The sequence below is a fragment of the Trichosurus vulpecula genome, chromosome 5 (genome assembly GCF_011100635.1).
Source record: "Trichosurus vulpecula isolate mTriVul1 chromosome 5, mTriVul1.pri, whole genome shotgun sequence".
Taxonomy (NCBI): Eukaryota; Metazoa; Chordata; class Mammalia; order Diprotodontia; family Phalangeridae; genus Trichosurus; species Trichosurus vulpecula.
In genome coordinates this window covers 81,633,217-81,645,951 of record NC_050577.1, presented here as the reverse complement: position 1 = coordinate 81,645,951, position 12,735 = coordinate 81,633,217, and the positions used below count along the sequence as shown (strand labels likewise).

Below are 12,735 nucleotides of genomic sequence, written 5' to 3'. Positions count from 1 at the left end.
GAAATGATGCAGAGAATGGCCTCTTTTACCTAGTTAAAAGAAAAAAATCAATCTGGGAGGGGAAGATCCTCAGGGTTTCTGGCCAAAACAGAAACGGTTGCTATTAAGAAATTCATGCCTGACAGAAAAACATTTTCTGAACAATTACAGCTACCTGAAAGTGGGACAGGCCACCCTGGCAGAGACTTCATATTCACAAGAAGTCTTAAAGGAAAAGGCTAGAAGCTCACTTGTTGGCTAGATTGTACGAGGGATTCATTTTTAGATAGGGACAAGCTAAAGTCTCTCCCAACTTGGAAATTCTGTGATTGAGTAGCTATAAGGCCACGTATTTTCAGTATGGCTCAGCCAGTCCTATTTATAATTAGCACCAAATTGCATAAGACAATATCCAAAAGCCTCAGTTTAAGCATCTTATTCAAGGATCTTTTCATGTAGACTTGAGCAAAGGGGCTGTATTGGGTTTCCTTGCCCTTAAGAACAGACATTACTATGAGAAAATGTAGGTTCTAGAACTAGAATTTAGCAAAGCAGCAGCTGCTACTTCACTCCCCTTGGAGAAATTACCACGATTGGATTCTAGCCCATCAGGCTCATAACTATAGGACCATGCAGACCACTGAGAACCACGAGAACTCGCGAATCATAAGTTGATAAAATGATTCTATTTGTACTTCTACCAGGAATGATGTGTCCAGGGGAAAATGGGAAGTATAATTTCCCTTGAGTTTAAGGAGAACTGAGTATCAAATGCAGATTACTATTATCACATGGACCAGAGGAATGATAAAAATAATTATACATTTGAAACCAAGGTTTTAGGATATTTAATCTAATCCAGTCATCCCTACCAGTTGCCAGCTGCCATAGACTGGGCAAACAAGCAGTCTAGCTGAAGCAGCAAGGCATCCTGAGGTAGAGACTGTAGGTGGCATGTAACCCACTAAAGTCAAACCACTACCAGCAACTTGACCAACTCCTTCCTATCCAGGACCAAAGAGCCACAGGAGAGGAATGTTTCTAGCCCAGGGCCCTCAGCCATCACCCTGAAAAGCGACTCCTATGGAGATGCAGCCTGGTGACTGCTCCTGCACGTACTTACCACCACAGGTACTGAAGAGCTAGAAGGGCAGGTTCTTGCCACTGTCCACTGGGTCAACATCACAAACTGGCATGAATTTGTCAGTGGAAATGACATGAAAGAAAAGGCCTTACTATCCGCTTTTCCTTGGCACCCTGAAGACCAGAGAACTTTTCCATCTGATTTGCACCCAAACTCTTCCCTTCATGAGAGCCAGGACTCTTAATTGTTGTAATCCCAGGCCTTAGCACGGTGCTTGGCACACGGTAAATGCTTCATTCCTTCTTTCAACCAACTGCTGACAGAATATTATTTTGATAAATGGGTAAGCAAATAGCCACAAGGTTAAAAGTTACTAGCTGTGTCACCTTGGGCAAATCATTAACCCTGTTTACCTCAGTTTCCTCATGTAAAATGAGCTAGAGGAGGAAATGGCAAACCACTCCAGTATCTTTGCCAAGAAAACACCAAGTGGGGTCACTACTGAAAAATGACTGAATAACCAGAAAAGTTTAAAGAATGTGAAAATTCCTTTATTGATTTCTATACTTTGTTTAGTAAAATAAATCCATTCTAAGTCATGCTGTATACAGATTAGCAGGACAAAAAAGGTTCAATATAATCATTTAGAAACTATAAATAAATACATGTTAAAGTTTAAGGACATATGATTCTCCCTCCCCCACTCCCACTGTGTATCACAGGTTTAGGAAGCAAATTTAAAATTTTCTCTTCATCTTTTGTTAGACTAACTTTTATGGTTAACAATTAACATTGGTTAAAAATGTCCCAAAGTTTCAAATGGTATTCAAGGAAACCAGAAGGTAAAATTTTAAACTGCAATATCTTATTACTTCAATAACCTAAATTCACTTGGGTCAGGCTAGTTCACACAACGTCTTACTCTATACTATCTTAAAATACATGTCAAGCTTTGTTCTCTTCAAGTCATGCTCTCTACGTTTTCTGATCCACATTTCTAGTTCATAAATAGTTGCAGTCATTTTGATTTTGAAAACTTTGCTATGAAAAATCTACCTAGCTGAGAAACGTTTTAAAAAAGGTTTTGTCCTGTTATTTCTCCCTAGAATAGTGCGTTTGAATTCAAGTATTTATACAAAGAGCAGTTGTAAAACTTAAAACTACTTTCTTTTCTTCCTTTTTTTAAAAGACCCATTTCCAAAATGACTAACCCCCATTTTCACTCAGAATAGAGGTTAAAGAAACCATAGCTCTGAGACATCGTCATTTCCTTAGAATCTTCTGTACTAGTTTAATACAGTTACACTGAAATTATTACAGCCAAGCATGTAAGAAGGGAATCAATATTTTAGAAGCAAACATATTCCTCCTTTACACAAATACTTCTATGTGAACCATAATAGAAACCAAGATACTGAAAATCTGTCTCAATCATATTAAAACTTAATTTGTGTAAATTTGCCACAAATAGTTTTTTAGGCACACGTTAAAAGAATTTAATCTAGCAAAACTGTGAGTGTGTCTACAGGCATGTGTAGTTTTTAAATAAAAAATCTTCCACATGTATACACCTTTCGGCCATGTGTACACCTAAGACATACAATTCACCTGGTCAGTGGTCTTTCTATATATTTGAACAGCATATCAACTATGACAGTCCTCATAAAAGAGAACAAGGTGATTTTAAAATGACTTTAATGTGGAGTTTTATAGACCCACATTTTTACATTCTATGAATTTTCTCATGTTCAACAAATCTATTCAAGTGATTCAAGTTATCCCACCATTTAAAAAGAAAAGTCTCGGCAATGATTTTGAACCAGGGTGTAATCTTAATTTCACCATTAGCTGCTTTTCCCAAGAGTTCTTCTAGTTCTTTTTGGGTCACATAACAATAGCTTTTAATCTCATTAGGATCTGGATCTAAGGTTACGTTCTTCCTCACAAACAAGATATAATCAATTTCATGTTCTCCCCAAATCCCATCAGATTGTGCCTTGTAGTGGATTCGTGTTAGATAGGATATATCTTCTGGAGGGACCTGTGACCAAAATAGACATTTTGTTAAAGAAGAATAAAAAAACTTAACATTTCTAAGCACATGTAAATGAAGATTTTTGGGGGGTGAACATTTCAATATCACCTTGAACAAAAGGACAGTTGTAGTTTCAATTATCCTTGGAAGGCAGGTTTATTTGGAAAAACTGCATCCAATATTTGGGCAGTTGAAAAAGTCTCGTGGGATTACAGTATCTACAATAAAGCACTGTTTTACAAATTTTCATCCTTTTGAAATTGTTAATCAATGTCATGCGTTATATGAAGATATATTTTGAGAACATTTCTGAGAGAACGTGTTACCACAATTTTTCAGGGAGAAATGTTTATCCATTAGTGGTAACTAATTTCTATCTGATCACAGCAAAAAAAAAACGTCCCAATTTGTACAATTCGGTTCATAGGGACTTTTTACAAAGCAATTATCTCCCAGGCATTATTTAATGTTCTATTCAAATCAAACATCTCAGTTTTTCTAATGTGCAAAGTACTATCCCAGGTGCGGTGAATACAAACACAAAAATGAAAAAAGTACCCCTCCATCAGGAATTCATAGTGAAGTTTGACAAAACACTAACAATTAAGTAAATACAAGATAATCTGAGAGGGGGAGAACACTAACAGCTCAGGAAATGATATAAGGCTTTGAGGAGGGGGTGGCGCCTGACCTAGGCCTTGAAGGAAGCTGGGCATTCTGAGAGGTAAAGAGAAGGAGAGAGAGCACATTTTCAGCAAAGAAGAGAAGCATGTATCAAGGCAGGAGCTGGAATACCTATTGGAGTCCCCAAATATGGGGACCAGACTCCATGTGGAAAGGAAGACCACAAGCCAGGAAACGACTAAAGTTCTTACAAGAACATATACAGTGTCAACATGTCTCGGTATTGAGTAAGACTAACTATTGAGAAGGAATGAAAATATCAATTTTAGTTTGAATTTGCTCATGTTACCTTCTACAATCAAAGGACTATTCAGCAAGATACCAAAATTTCTCTTGCAATTGTGTGAGGTAGTGAGAGAATAAAGTGTGAAGGCTTCACAGGGAATACATGTGTATGTGTATGTGTGTGCGCGCGTGTGTGTGTGTGTGTATATCTATATCTACAGATATAGATATATGTAAAATGTTTGAGAATCAATATTTAGAGAAAAGGGAAATGGGATGAATTTGAGTCTGTGGGAATCTAATTATTTAGCCTTTAGGAATATCTTTCTCACCCTTCTTCTTTAGATTTATAGATGTCACCTCAGCTGTGAGTGGAATACAAAACTATGAAAGCTTCCCTATGAATAACTCAGGCAAGGACCTTACCAGGCCCAAGTTTTGTTTTCCTGTAAATCATGTGATTTCAGGGAAACCAGATGGTATTCCCCTCTCCCCCTCCCCTCGCCTATTTCCCCCATAAGGTAATTCTGTAGTTTCTGTGCTTGTATTGGGTAAAAACTTATTTCTTTATTGCTGGTTAGACTGTGAGGCCACTTGCTTCCCGCCAATGGGGATGGGGTCCAGCCTCTGGGGTGGGATTTCTTAGAATTGTTTGTACAAGGGTATATATCTCCCTGCTTGCCTTCTCTCCCCGTACGTACCCCCCCATCTCTCATCACTGCTAGTCCACCCTGGTAGTGAAAGAGATGCCCAACTCTTGTGAGACTTGATCAAATAAAGCTTCTGTTTTTCCTAACCTAAGAAACCCTTTTTTTTTTTTTAACCTGAGTCAGTGGTCTTCTGACCCACACACAATCTAGCTATCAAGAGCAAGTTTTGGCTTATACTTAGTTCTCAATTGCTAAGTGTCATACAGTATCACTTGTTACCTGTTCCATAGGGATTCCTAGTTCAGCATTTAAACGTCTCTGAGCTGCCCGCCTTACTCCAATGGCATTATTTTCTTCCAGTTCTACTGGGTTGCTTAGTGGATGGCTACAACAAGTGTTTGTAAAACAGCCTGCAAAATGTTAAAAGAGATTAAATTACCTCAATTCCTTGAAAGATCATGAACATGGTATGAAGAACATAATTATTGAATTTTCATTCTTTATGACATAACAAAAACAGTTTATAAGACAAATTTCTGTATAAAGAAATAAAAAGTTATTTTGTGCTTCTGAGAAGCTATTAAAAATCTATGTTAAAGTAGAGATCTGGGAGTCTACCCTCTTCCCCTTATTATGAAAGGACTCGAACGCCGCAGTGTACTCGCTTCTCACCAGCAGCACCTGTCCCACAAATGTGAATATAAAAAATATTCTCTATTAAATTAGATGTCAACAGCTTTAAAGATGCAAGAATGAATGCTTTGTTAAAGCGGACATTTACACCTTGACAAATACAAAAATGTAACAATCAAGTTATGATCATGAAGTCATGATATTCTTCCACTGAGAATCTCTTCCACTGATTCATACGTATCACCTAAAGAAACATCTCCACATTTTTTGGTAATAATGGTAATTATGATGATAATAACATTAAATAGCACTCGAGAGTTTTCAAAGGACTGTGCATGGACTACTTCATTGGACCCTCACAACTATCCGAAGAATTAGGTGCTATTATGATTAACACCATTTTACAGATGAGGAAACTGAGGCTGAGAAGGGTTAAGTGACTTGTCCAGGGTCACATAGCTAGTAAGTGTCTGAGGCAGAATGTGAACTCAGGTCTTTCGAAAAGGAAGCCTAGAGCTCAATCCACAAAGCCACACAGCAACCCCATCCTTCCTTCCTTTACCCTTTTTGAGCATTTCATATGTAATCTGTACTACATTATCACACAACTTTCATCGCTACTTTAAAGGCTTTTTCTGCTGTTGTTTCTAGGTTCAGGGTTATACTGGACACTTAGGAAAAATGGGATGTTGCTGCATATGGACTCTGGCTCATGTATACTACAGGAAGAGTTATTTTTAAACTGCACCTTTATTAATCTTTTAATCATTAAGTTTACTGTATGGCCAACTCTGTCCTAGACTCTATGGGCAATACAAAAGAAATTGTACCATGTTTACAATTAGAGTAGGCTGTCAACAAGTGGATAGCTTTTTCTTGACTATGGCCACATGATCCAAACAACTAGAATTCTCATTGGTGTAGTTAACAGAGATAGATTAGTTATACTTTCTCCTATAAAAATGGAATTCTTAATTAAAATAGCGAGGTATGTATTAAATGCCACATTTAAACAGGACACACAATGTTGAGCAGGATTGAAATAAAAACAAAAAATCTAGGCAGATCACCTTTGTTCTTAAATTGTTTTGAACCATTTAACTTCTCTAACACTCAGTTTGTTTATCTGTAAAAGTGGGCATATTAATACCTGTACTACCTGCCTCACAGGCTTCTTTGGAAGAAAGATGGAGATCTGGAAGAGTCCAACTGCCTCATTTAAGGGTGGTGAGGCTCAGGTGAGATAACGTATGCAAAGTGCTTTAGAAACCTTAAAGCACTATATAAATAACAACAAATGACAACGTATATCATTATCCCCACTGTACCATGGTCAAACAGTTAATAAAGTATGAACGGTATGACTTGAACCCAGGTATTTTATGACTCTAAAACCTATAGGCTCATCCCACTATACCATGTTGTTTATCACATAAAAACTGAAAATAAGTGTACTGACCTGGAAAAGTAATTTTAGCATCTGATCTCTGTTGCAGTAATAGCTTGTTTTCAGTATTAAATAAGAAGACACTAAAAGCTCTATGTAATAATCCTGAAAAGAAAAAAAAGAAATTAACATTGACATGGCTTACAAAAAACTTATCTATTTTTTCTCCACTTGGGCCTCAGAAAGTTATCTTGTAACCCAATTCCCATACTATCTTCCCTCCCACATCTGGCTAGACTTAGGAAAAGTTGAAATTGAGACTGTTTCATCAACCACCATGGGGAAGTTTGTTGTTATTGAGCAACAGGATCATAGATTGAGAAGCGGAAGGAACCTGAGAAGCTGTCTAGTCTACCTCTCTCCTCTCGTGACAGAAGTGACTCTATTTGCAGCGGTTAGTGGCTCTGTCTTTCACTGGGCCCACAGCCTTTCCAAGGCTGTGCAGCACACGGACAGCCAGTTCAGTCTGGAATCAGCAGTGGCACCTTATGCTTTACAGCCATTCCCTCTGCATGATGAATTAGGCTTAGTAATTTCTGCGTAACAATGCTGACATGTCTCAAAATTTGGCTTTTTAAATCTTCATTTACAAAAAGAAAACGGCATCAAGTATCTAAATAAAATGGAGGGGGAAATATGGCAAAATACAGACGTAAATGTTTATATTAAACTACGCCATTGACTAACCAAAGCCCAAATGGAGAGAAGGCTGACAAGAACTCTGGTTTACTTCAAATTGATTTCTAACACCAATGCATCTGAATGACTGTTCTTGCCAACTGGAAGTGCCAGATAAATATATTTAAGAACAAAACGAAAATTTCCAACTGTACCTTTATCGATGTTTTCATTCAGGTGGCAATTCTTTTTAGTCTCTGCACCAATCTTATTATCATTTTCATCAATAAGAATGCACATCTCTGCAAGGAGCTGAACTTGCTGCTTATCAAGATTGTCAGTGTTTATTTCTGGCATTGTTGCAATCTGTTTAATCCTTCCCAAGAAGCTGATGATAAAGAGGAGGGGAAAAAGACTGTCACATTTCTTGTAAATCTCTCTCAATGAAATCCACTCCCCACCCGCCATGGCTGAGCCTCTTTATCTTGACCCAGGTGGCTGAGGAAAAGGCAGCTCCTTCTGGTCTAGACCAGCTACCTCTATCTGTGCCTTCATCCCTGACCCAAGCTTATCTCACTGGTCACTCTCACACCAAAGCCACCTTCACTCTTTTCCTACCTTTTGCTCCTTCACAACTATCTAGAAACATGCTCACAACAACGAGTCTTAAATGGATTAACTTGATCCTGTCTTCTCTCTCTCCTCTCTTTGAGAGCCAAACTGTTTGCATCTACTCCTTCACCTCCCATTCACCTTTCAACACTTCAGTCTGGTTTCTGACCTCCCCAGTTGGCAGAAACTGCTCTCCCCAAGGTTACCAAAGCTACTAAACACTACATCTGTTGTCTTTTTTTCTCAGTCCTCATTCTTCCTTGACTTCTCTGCCGCTTCTAACACTGCCAACCAACGAGAGGGAGCATGATACAGTGAAGTGCGCACAGGACTTGGGAGTCCAAAGACCTGGGTTCAAATTCTGATTCAAGTACTTACTAGCTGTCACTCTGGGCAAGTCATGTAAGCACTGGATACCCCAGTTTCCTCATCTGTAAATTGAGATGGTGAAGTTCAAGGGTGAAGTTCAGCTTAGAAAGCTCCCAATCCATGCATGTATGACTGCCCTCTCTTCTCTTTGCTCCCTTGATGATCACCTCTATGATACCTGACATTGTGATTCCCACATCCACAGATTTAACTATCATCTCTCTGCTGAAGTTCTGTCTACACGTGCCAACTTCCTTTTCCCTTTCCATATTTCCCTTTGGGTAGTTTGAAGACCCTTCAAACTCCTCATGTCCAAAACATTTTCTCTAAACTTGCCCTTCCTCTAAACTTTCTTGTTTCTGTTAAAGGAATTTCTCAGTCACTTGCATCATAAAACGCTGAAGAATAGTTGGCTCTTCCTCAGCCCTACAGTCAAACAGCTGCCAAATCTCAGATTCCGCCTCCACATCTCTTCCAACCATATTCCTCTCTCCCCTCACTTAACATACTACCAGTTCAATTGTTGCTTAGTGCTTGGACTACTGTCATAGGCTTTCCATTTCGGCCTCTTCAAATCTCGCCCCTGTCCTTTCCAAATCATTGCCTGTAGAACTGCCAACATCTGTCACTCCCCTTCTATTGCTTCTAGGATACTACACAGATTCTGCAAATTTTAGCAATACTAAACTATTAATTGCTCTCTTATCTCTAGAATGCATCTTGTCATCATTATTAGAATGCATTCCCTGTTCATCCACAGCTCCAGAAAGCCTATCTTCAACAACAATTCTGATATCTGTGTTCTTCCTGACACATAGGATGGCCTTAATATGTTTAGCAATATATGAAACAACCTCTAAAACAAGACTACTTCCCAAGAGGGAATTCCCTGTTGCCCCTCACCTCTGGCACCACGCTCCCCAATATGGTCCCTCTGAAATGCCCTGAATGCAGCCCTTCTGGTTTTCCTTACTCCAGTGGCCCATAATAAACTGGTTCCTTGAAGCTCATTCTGGCCACTTCTATCATGTTGAAGAAGAGAGGCAGAAATGTATTCCTTCTATTGCAGGGAAGAAGTTCAAGAGGAGCAGGATGGCCTGAAAGTTACTATCAATTTATGGTTTTAGGTTCAGTCTTAGGCCTAAAACCCATTTTGGCATTCTTACCTAGATTTTAAAAATCTAAAGAAAGCACTATATAAGCAAGGGAAAAGAGAATCTCTGAGAGACATGCAACTGCAGTGTTGACAATAATAAGATACTTTAAAAGAAATGTAAATGAGAAACAACATCAGCCTTAACAAGAATATTTGGCAGCTTGTTTCTGTTCTTATTGGGGGGATGAGGGGGGTGGTAGTAGCAACTTCACTAAATTTTTTTTAATCCAAATTTTTAATGCTTTTTCTTGCTCAGGGTAGTCCTTGTTTCCAAACCCACATTGTTCGGAAATCTTTCTTAATCTAACTTGTCTAGATCTGCGAAATGCTAGATAAACTCTTCCAGCTAGAACCTTCAATGTTCTACAATTTCTTTAGAACCTGCTAAATTCCTGGATTCAGGAAGTAGCAGAAGTTAATGGCTCAATGTCAACTTGGCAGAGGGTCTCCAGAGGACTATCTCAGGGATCTGTGCTTGGCCCTGTACTCATCAATGACTTGGATGTAGATGCCATACTCATATCTGCAGAAGACACAAAGCCGAGAGAGACGGCAATAACCATTTTTTTTTAAGGGTGGAGCACTGGGTGAATTCTCTTGAGATAAAAATTCAAAAGACATAAATGTAATGTATTTGGATAAACTTTTCAAGTAGAGGATGGAAGAAACCATCCTACATAGTTTTGTCTGAAAAAGACAGGGGGTTTTCACGGACTGCAAAGTCAATATAAGTCAGTACTCATGGCCTGTATCAAGGAAGGCAAAGCTTCCAGATATAAGAAAGTGATTCTGTCTTGCTACTTTGCCCTAGTCACATCACATATGGAAGACTGGATTCAGTCTGAACACCAGTTTAAGGAGGACACTGAAAAGAAGAGGATGACCGGAATGATGAAGGATCTTCACTTTAATTTCACACGAAGCAGGAAAAACTAGGCAAACTTAGTTTGAAATACCCTACATAGGATATGAAAGCTCTCACCAAGTATTTGAAAGGTTTTCATGTAGAAGGATGATTACATGTTACCCCTGCACAGCAGAACTAGAAACAAGGAAAAGAAATTGAAAAGAAGAAGATTTAAGTCTGATATTTAAGAAAGTCCAAAATTGTGGCTGTATGTCTTGGGAAGTCAAGGTCTTTATTGGAGACCATCAGAAAGAGCCTAGATAACACACCTGTTGAGTCTGTTAGAGTGCGGATTCTTTCTGTGTATGGGTTGGATGCAGATGTCTCTTCAATTCCATGCATAACAAGAAATAAAGCTCACGGGAAAGGAAAAAATGGAATTATTTGGAAGATAGGAAATTTAGTCAAAATAAGAAACAGGGTCATAATTTTTGTAGACCTATGTAAAACTTTTTCTAAAGTGCAGGTATGAATAGTAGAATCTCCAAAGCATCCCCATACTAGGACATACCAAACCAGAAATGTTTAACAAAATACATAAAAACACAACACAGATAATTTGTGGTTTTCTAAGGCAATATGTAGCCTTGGAAATTTGTTTCTATTTGAGTCTGACACGATTGTCCTACACCATTAGAAATCAGAAGGTGCCTCTGACCTGTTTTTCAATTTGAACAGCTGAAGCAATTCCCTTTCAGAGTTAAAAGTGTGGAGCTGTTTTCCAAGTCAGTTACGTCGGCAAGATTTCAACATCTAAAGTAACAACGTTAAACTTCCATAGCATTCAAAGCTTTCAGACGCAGTCCTGCAGTTGGGTGTTTAACTCCCACCTCCGTTTCTTATTAATCAGTATCGCTTAATAAACGCCAGTCTTTTGAGAGTCAATTTCATCTGAAAAATTAGAGGACCAGCAAGGATCTTTTTTTAGCTTTGGATGCTATGGCTAATCACGCCTTTCTACAGTGATTCCCAACTGCCAATGAAATACTCACTATGAATGTAGCGTCTTATCAATTCATTTCTCACTAATTAACTGTCCCCTGCTTATCAAGCCTTCCACTTTGCCCGAGGCAAAGGTACCGATAGCTGCTCCCCTAGGGGATGTCCCCCACGGCGCGGGGTTCGTTCCCGCAGGGGATCCCGGTGGGCTTAAGCCCTTGGGGAGCTTCTTCCCCAGCGGAGGCTCCGAAGTCCGCGGACAGGGAGGAGCCGGTTATTTCGGTGGAATAACAAGGAAGCCAGCGGGCCAGAAGCTCCGCTTAAGCATCCCTTCTATGGAAAAGGAAGCAGAGCCCCGAATAGGTTGGATGTTCGCCCGGGGCCCACAGCTCCGAGCGCCTGCGGTCGGAGCTGAACCCTGGCAGGCCGGCCGCCACCGGCCCCTCCCAACTAGGGCACACGCCGTGCCCACCGCGGGCCTCCGAGTACCCGGGCGCTCCCTTACCCTGCGCTCCCGCCGAGGGTCTGGCGCTGCGACTCCGCTCCGCCAAACTCGCAACTGAACAAGGAGCGGGCGGCCTCAACCCCGAAACCGCCGCGGCTGCTCAAGAGCGACTGGGACGCGCCCCAGCCCCGCCCCCCGGCGGGGGCCCAGGCCCCGCCCCCAAGCGCTCGGACCAACGCCAGCCGCGCCGCGCCGCGCCACATCCTCGCGCCGACCAATCGCGGGCCGTCCCGAGCCTTACGTAGCCCGATCGCCTGATGGCTCCACAGCTGGCGAGAGCGAAGGCGTCCTTACCAGGCCCGCCCTCGCGTCTGCCTCTCGGTCGGCGGCGCCCTCCCGAGGCTGAGCGAAGTGGGGAAGGGTGTGGGGAGTAGGTGGAGGAAGAGGAGCCTTGCCGAGCCGAGCCGAGCCGAGCCGAGGGAGCAGGCGGAGGAGCTCAGCCCAAGGATTCGTGCGGCGCGGGGGTGGTCAAAAGCTCGGTCTAGTGGTTCTTTTTCCGGAAAGGGGCGGGATGAGACCACGAGCTCGCGTCCCAGCCAGCAGCCAATCGCGTCTTCTGACCTCGCTAGGCTTGGCCAATCCGTTAGCGGCCGTGGTTGCAGAAAGGGCTGGGGAGGGTGCGTGGGCAGGGATGCCGCGGCTTTGTGCTGGATGTACTCGGTCCTCATCTCCCTTCTCCCTCCCGCCTTCGGCTCTGGACGCCTCGTGCTTCTGCCTCCCGAGCTTGTGCCAGACTGTGCCTCCCGTGCAGCCCCTCTACGGGAGAGCCACCGAGCTGGAAAAGCCAGCGGTTGCTTCCTAGAGGTTTAGAGCCGCCGATGACGACTGGCTAGGTTTCATTGGAATCATGGTTTAAACGGCTTTGATCATGTTTTCCTACTAAGAGTACGTT

General features: G+C 41.4%; 1 protein-coding gene across 1 annotated transcript; it reads right to left on the bottom strand.

The window, feature by feature from the left end:
* Window positions 1-1,588: 1,588 nt before the first annotated feature.
* IDI1 (isopentenyl-diphosphate delta isomerase 1) lies at window positions 1,589-12,335 on the bottom strand. The gene is made up of 5 exons (XM_036761280.1): window positions 11,844-12,335; window positions 7,571-7,743; window positions 6,750-6,842; window positions 4,937-5,067; window positions 1,589-3,104 (listed from the first exon to the last, which is right to left on the bottom strand). The coding sequence occupies exons 1-5, from the start codon at window positions 12,044-12,046 to the stop codon at window positions 2,787-2,789; spliced, it is 918 nt and encodes a 305-aa protein (XP_036617175.1). The 5' UTR covers window positions 12,047-12,335; the 3' UTR covers window positions 1,589-2,786.
* Between the last annotated feature and the right edge of the window lie 400 nt (window positions 12,336-12,735).